Source organism: Nelusetta ayraudi, unplaced genomic scaffold (assembly GCF_046127955.1).
Source record: "Nelusetta ayraudi isolate G7.1 ecotype Tasmania unplaced genomic scaffold, CSIRO-AGI_Nayr_v1 ptg000061l, whole genome shotgun sequence".
Classification (NCBI taxonomy): domain Eukaryota; kingdom Metazoa; phylum Chordata; class Actinopteri; order Tetraodontiformes; family Monacanthidae; genus Nelusetta; species Nelusetta ayraudi.
The window spans coordinates 800,966-807,500 of NW_027466111.1; the positions used below are offsets into that span (position 1 = coordinate 800,966).

The 6,535-nt window shown below is 52.1% G+C and overlaps 1 protein-coding gene across 2 annotated transcripts; it reads right to left on the reverse strand.

Moving 5' to 3' along the window:
• Nucleotides 1-287: 287 nt before the first annotated feature.
• LOC142897895 (synaptogyrin-1-like) lies at nt 288-4,758 on the reverse strand. 2 transcript variants are annotated; one of them, XM_076040520.1, is made up of 5 exons: nt 4,389-4,758; nt 3,222-3,459; nt 2,994-3,139; nt 2,373-2,480; nt 288-473 (listed from the first exon to the last, which is right to left on the reverse strand). In XM_076040520.1, exons 1-4 carry the CDS (start codon nt 4,488-4,490, stop codon nt 2,391-2,393), a joined length of 576 nt encoding a protein of 191 aa, XP_075896635.1. In that variant the 5' UTR covers nt 4,491-4,758; the 3' UTR covers nt 288-473; nt 2,373-2,390. The 2 variants fall into 2 exon arrangements, with proteins under 2 accessions (XP_075896635.1, XP_075896634.1); XM_076040519.1 differs by lacking the exon at nt 288-473 and having other exon boundaries at nt 2,128-2,480.
• Nucleotides 4,759-6,535: the final 1,777 nt, after the last annotated feature.

Sequence of the window (6,535 nt, forward strand, 5' to 3'; positions counted from 1 at the left end):
TATGAAGTGGGTGGGTGATGTCACAATGACTCCGCCCATCTTCACAAACAGCCAATGGTACAAACCAGTCGGGGAGAGCTGTGCCATTTGAATACAGTAGTTACAGTAGTTTGGTCAAGATGACTGAAGTCTCCCCCTGGTGGACATTTGTCTTAAGTTCAACACCACTGTGTTGCAGTACTGTATCTCAACCAGCAGGTGGCAGACCTCTGCCAGAGTCGAGTGGATGGATGAGATGAAACCGACATAGCAGCACAGTGGCCAACCGGTGTAACTACAGTCGTTAGTCTTCTTCTCTTCCTCTCCAATGGTTAAGCGTTTTAAAACATGTCTGGAGCCCCGCCCTCCTGGTCAGCAGTGGGCGGGGCCTCCTCGGGATTCTCCTGCTGGTTGGGGTCCGTGTAATCCTGACTGAACGTGACTGAATCGGCTCCCAGTTTAAACCTGTAAACGGCCAGTAGACACTGGGCAGCCTGCAGACACAAACCATTGAAACCAAACTTTATTGACAACATTGACACAATCAATCTCACACAGGCACAGAGGGAGAGAGAGAGAGAGAGAGAGGGAGAGAGAGAGAGAGAGAGAGAGAGAGAACACGAGTAGTGTGGAAACATCGCAGAGCTCAGTTAGCTTCAGACAACTAGCACAGCTAACACTACCTTTGTCAGCTAGCAAAGCTAACGGTAGCTAATCAGAGGCGGCCAAGCTATATGGTTATTAATGAGTCACTTCCAGCAGGTGGCAGTAGATAGTCACTGTTATTCCTTGACACAACAGGAGTCTCTTTCACAAAGCAGGTTCAGTGAAAACTCTCTGTCTGTTAAACCCAAAATGAGGGACAGTCTTCAGTGTCACGAAGGGAGGACTGGAACTCCAGTCAGTTGCACTGAGGGAGGTCAGCTGATCTCCAGTCAGTTCCCAGAGTAACAGACTGCATGACACTAACCTGGTGGCGAGCAGGGGTTTCTCTTTTTTTGATTTCTGAACTCATTCAGTCAGCGGGTGGCAGTGTTGGTGTGGCTCGGCTCTGCCGTTTGTCATTAAAAAAAAAAAAAAACAATTCAATCAATTTGGTCAGTGTAACTTTATTGGAAGTCCATTTGCAGTGAGGCGGTGACTTTGTTTTTCTACTAACACAGCACTTCCTTTCAACAAGGATCCAACAATGAAGGCGCGGCATTACTGCGCCAAAAGAAGGAAACATTCCTCAGCAGATGTTAGCAGACAGCGTGTCGACGTGCTAGCTAGCAGTTCCAGACAGCCATCTTTAAAGCAGCGCTAGCTCACTTGAGCTTGCTACGAGTTTGCTACGACAATAACGTCGTAGCAAACGTTCTATTACGTTTTATTAATTGGTCTTTCATCCAGGTTAATTATTAGCTTCCATTCCGTCACTTTACAATCTGATGTATTTGTAACAGCAGCGTGTAGGACCGCCTCCAGCGTGTAGGACCGCCTCTAAATAAACGTGTGACGTTGGCGTAAAGCGGTTCGTCCGGCGTGTCGGGTCGCACTTGCAAGTTATGCAGTGCAGTCCCGGTCTGTCGTCGGGCAACTGGGACACTGAACACACACTGCCTCGCACGAGTGTGAGTGGATGTTGGCTGGTGGCCGGAGGGGCCGTCTGATTGGCTGCCAGGCTTCTGTCACTCTGGCCCAGGGCAACTGTGGCTGCACATATGTAGCTTAGCAGTGTGTATGTAGCTTAGCACCACCAGTGTGACTGTGGTGCGAAGGAATAATGGGTTTGATTGTAAAGCATTGTATAAATTCAAGGTATTATTATTGACAAACAAACAAACGTAAACAGGATTCTGGTGAATGTGGCCGGACGAGATCCGAGCAGAATTACGGCTTCTGCGTTTCACAACATTCAATGGAAACACACCTGCAGCCGGTGTGAGTTTAGAACGTCTTCATCAGTGAGCAGAACATCAAAGAGATCCAGACAGCGATAAAACACCTGCACAGTCACACAGGTGTGTGTGTGTGTGTGTGTGTGTGTGTGTGTGTGTGTGTGTGTGTGTGTGTGTGTGTGTGTGAAACATGCCGAGTCAGCGAGTGCAGAGGTCCCGGACTTGAACCTGCTTTGTGAGACCGACCCCAGAACAAGATGTCATCATCTTTGTTGCACACACACACACACACACACACACACACACACACACACACACACACACACACACACGCGCACACACTAAAGAACAACAATATTTCACAGATATTTTGTACGGAAATGAGTTTTCATGCATCTGAGGAGAGAAAACACAGCGTGAGAGTGGGAGGCACTTTGGGAGGCGGCCGCTGAAAACAACCAATGAGAGACGTGGAGGTGCAGAAGCCGACCAATGGCTGCTCTCCGAGTGCACCTGGAGGACAGACAGACGTTAGGCCAGCGGAGGGTTGAAGAGTTTGTTGTACTCTTCCTCAAAGGAGACTCTCTTCAGTCGCTCCAGGGACAGCAGAGTGAGGCCTCCCTACACAACACACACAACACAACACACACAACACAACACGACACAACACAACACGTACACACACACAGCAACACGTCAGTGGAGGAAACTCAAGAGACCTCAGAGGACCTCAGGTGACCTCAGCTCATCTCAAGTAACCTTAGGTGGACCTCAGGCGAGCTCAGGTGACCTCAAGTAACCTTAGGTGGACCTCAGGTGACCTCAAGTGAGCTTAAGTGACCTCAGGTGACCTCAGGTGACCTCAAGTGAGCTCTGAAGACCTCAGAGGACTTCAGGTGACCTCAGCTCATCTCAAGTAACCTTAGGTGGACCTCAGGTGACCTCAGATGATGTTAGCTGAGCACCAGGTGGCCTTAGCTGACCTCAGGTAGACCTCAAATGACCTCAAGTGGACCTCAGGTGACTTCCGGTGACCTCAGGTTGACCTTAGGTGGACCTCAGCTGATCTCAAGCAACTTTAGGTAGACCTCTGGTGACCTCCGATGACCTCAGCTGAGCTGCGGTGCTACCTACCCAGGTGAAGACCGAGAAGAAGGAGAAGACCACGGTGGCCCGGGCGGCGTCGGCGCCCTCGTTCAGGGGGTTGTCTTCCTGCTTGGACCGCTGCCACTGATTGGCCAGGAAGCAGAAGTCCAGGAACCAGACCAGGGACCAGATGGCTGCACACAACACACGGTCACATGGTCAGACAGCCCCCTGGAGGGTGAAGGTGGAAGCTACCTGGAGGAGGCGGAGCCCCACCTGAGACCAGGATGTCGGCCATGACCGCCCTCTTCCTGTCCTTCACGCCGCTGATCTGGGGGAAGTAGACGTCCAGCAGCAGGAAGGCGGAGCTGCAGAGGAAGCACAGCGTCCCCACGGCGAGGGCGGAGCTACAGGCCGATTGGCTGCGGTTGAAGATGCAGAACTCCTCCACCTCCTCGGGCCGGTTCACATAGCCCTCGTTGGCCACGCAGCCAAGGACCACCACAGAGAAGACCTGCCAGAAACAGAGGAAGTCAGTGCTAACAGGTGCTAACAAGTGCTAACAGGTGCTAACAGATGCTAACAGGTGCTAACCAGAAGCTCCGGGCTAGCGGCAAGGAGTCACGAGGGGAAACATGCTGCTCTTCAGTCATGTGATCAATGGACGGTTGGGAGCGATGAAAGAGCTCGGAGGTCCACCACACCCTTGACCTTTGACCTCTGCGGTCCAGTTGAACGACAAAAATATTTGTCCACTCGGCAGCGAATCAGTTTCCTCGACTCACTGAGGCCGTGACCCATGTGACGATTGTACCTGAACAACTTCAAGGTTCTTCTACCTGGGTCACAAGGAGAAGAACCTCGTGACCCAGCCAAGAAGAACTCCCATGATGCACTGGGCCCCTCGAGGCCTGTTGCTCTGTGGCCTCTGCTGTGGTTTTCTGGCCTGGAGATGTTTCCTGTGTGTGTGTGTGTGTGTGTGCGTGTGCGTGTGTGTGTGTGTAGATGGGTGCACTTCCTGTCAGAGGGTCTCAGCCTTTTCTGTTGGCTCGGTTAGCTCACACCTTCTAGAAGGTTATGGAAGCAGCTAGCAGCGACTCTAAAACTCATTGTGTGTGTGTGTGTGTGTGTGTGTGTGTGTGTGTGTGTGTTCTCTCTTCTCACATAAACAAGTTGATATAAAATTAGCACCAGCAGAACAGAAGCATAAAGTCTCGTGTTGAGCCTCAGGAATGTTAACGCCAGTCCCATGACTCTCACACACACACACACACACACACACACACACACACACACACACACACACACATACACACACACACACTGGTGAGTGCTGTGGAATCGGGGCAGTCACAGTTTAGCGTTAGCCAGGAAGCTAACTCACTGGCGGTCCCTGTCCCTGTCACTGTGGGTTGACAGGCGGTGCCGGTTCCTCTCACTCACCCAGCAGAGGATCCGGACCAGCGTCTGAGGTTGTCTGATGAAGGTCAGCAGGTCAAAGGTTACGCCCGCCTTCCCGGCGCCGTACGCCTGGAAGCCGTCCATCCAGTCCACCGCCTGGGGCCACTCAGATCATCCAGGACCGGTAAAGACTGTCTGGTCCTGGTCCGGGTCCTGGTCTTGTTTGTGTCCCTGTTCCTGGTGCTGTTCCTGGTGCTGGTCCTGGTCCTGGTGCTGGTGCTGGTGCTGGTCCTGGTGCTGGTGCTGGTGCTGGTGCTGTTCCTGGTGCTGGTACTGGTCCAGTGCTCCCAGTAGGTCTGGCCTGGACTCTGCTGCTGCTCTAATCTACTCTAATCCTCCTCATCCTCCTTGAGCCGTTGCCAGGCTCCGCCCACCCCACACCCCACACCCCACACCCCTTCCTCTCCCTTCATCTATCTCTCTCTTTTCAATGGTGTGTCGGTCTGCCTGTGTGTTGTCACATGACACAGCAGGAATCACAGGAACGTCGCACAACTTCCTTTAATGAGCGGGAAAAATCTTTACAACAAACAAACCGGCCAGAGAAAGGGTTAGCTTGTCTGCAGCTAGCAGCTAATGTGCAGTTGACAAACATCCACAGGGTAACAGGGTCTGTGTGTGTGTGTGTGTGTGTGTGTGTGTGTGTGTGTGTGTGTGTGTGTGTGTGTGTGTGTGTGTGTGTGTGTGTGTGTGTGTGTCAGTCATGGGAGCGGTTTCAGACACACTGATCTTCATCATCGTCTGATGGAGGACAACTGCACACACACACACACACACACACACACACACACACACTTGTTCCCGTCTCTCCTTCATGTGTCACTCACTCACAGGTAGGCGGTCCAGTTGGCGCAGGCCACGCCCACATTCCTGGGAACCACCAGTGTGACTGCGGCTGATTGGTCGAGAGGAGGCGGGTCCGAGGCGCTGGTGGGTGGCTGCTTCATCCTGTACAGCTGAAGCTCCACCCCCTAGTTCTAGCACAACCAATCAGCAGCAGGAGAGGGAGAGCACAACCACACCGTCGGGCCTGAATCAGCGACTTAGCTTAGTTTAGCTTAGCTTAGCATGCCGGGCGACAGGTGGCGAGTGCAGTGTTGTTGTGCAGCGTCTTAAAACTCTGACACCAAGTTCACCATCGAGTCTCACACTCCTTCATTAACGTATCGGTGAAAACTGCAGATGAAATAATATAAAATATTCAGCATTTGTGTTGAACTAAATATTATGTTCTATTAATGGCAGTAAAATGGCTGCTAGCATGTTTTTGTTGGCTCGTAAACCCCGGCAGAACAAAACATTGACTACTTATATTCTTTAACATGTGTGGCCACTTGCCTGCGCTGTCACCCTGCCTTCAACTGCCTATGACAGCTGGGAGAGGCTCCAGCTGACCCCCGTGACCCCGAGAGCAGGCAGAAGTGGGAGGGTACTGAAGATGGAGAGATGACATTAAATGCGTGAACTCACAGCGTCGCCTCTCTGATCTTTCTTTGCGCTGGGAGGAGGATTACACTGTGAGCGTGTGCCACACCGCTCTGAACAACCAGGAAGTGACATCATCGGGGACGCTAACTTCAAAATAAATTCTTCTCACAAACAACTCCAACTTTCTAGCACAAGTGAGCAGCACCTGGCACTGCAGCCTTCCGTCACTCTGGTTGATGAAGACCACCTCCTTCTTCTTGAAGACCCCGCTGAGGATCGAACAGACGGCTCTCCTCTGCCTGGAGGACTTGGAGGGCGGAGTTAGTGAAGGATGACCCGGGCTCCTCACCAGTTAACTAACCAGTTAACTAACCCTAACCCTGACCCTGACCCTGACCCTGACCCTGACCCTGACCCTGGGCTCCTCACCAGTTTGACCTGCAGTCTCTGAGGTCTTCGTGATGCTGGGCTGACCGGGGCGTGGTCAAGGTGGGCGTGTCTCTAACGGGCTCTCTGTCGTGCATCACGTCGTCCGAGCCGCCGGCAGGAGTTGTGGTTGGACAGAATTTAATGCGAGAGAGTTTGAAATCAAAGTGGACATAAAATGCAAAAGGCAGTGATTCAGTCAGACACACACACACACACACACACACACACACACACACACACACACACACACACACACACACACTCAGCGGTGA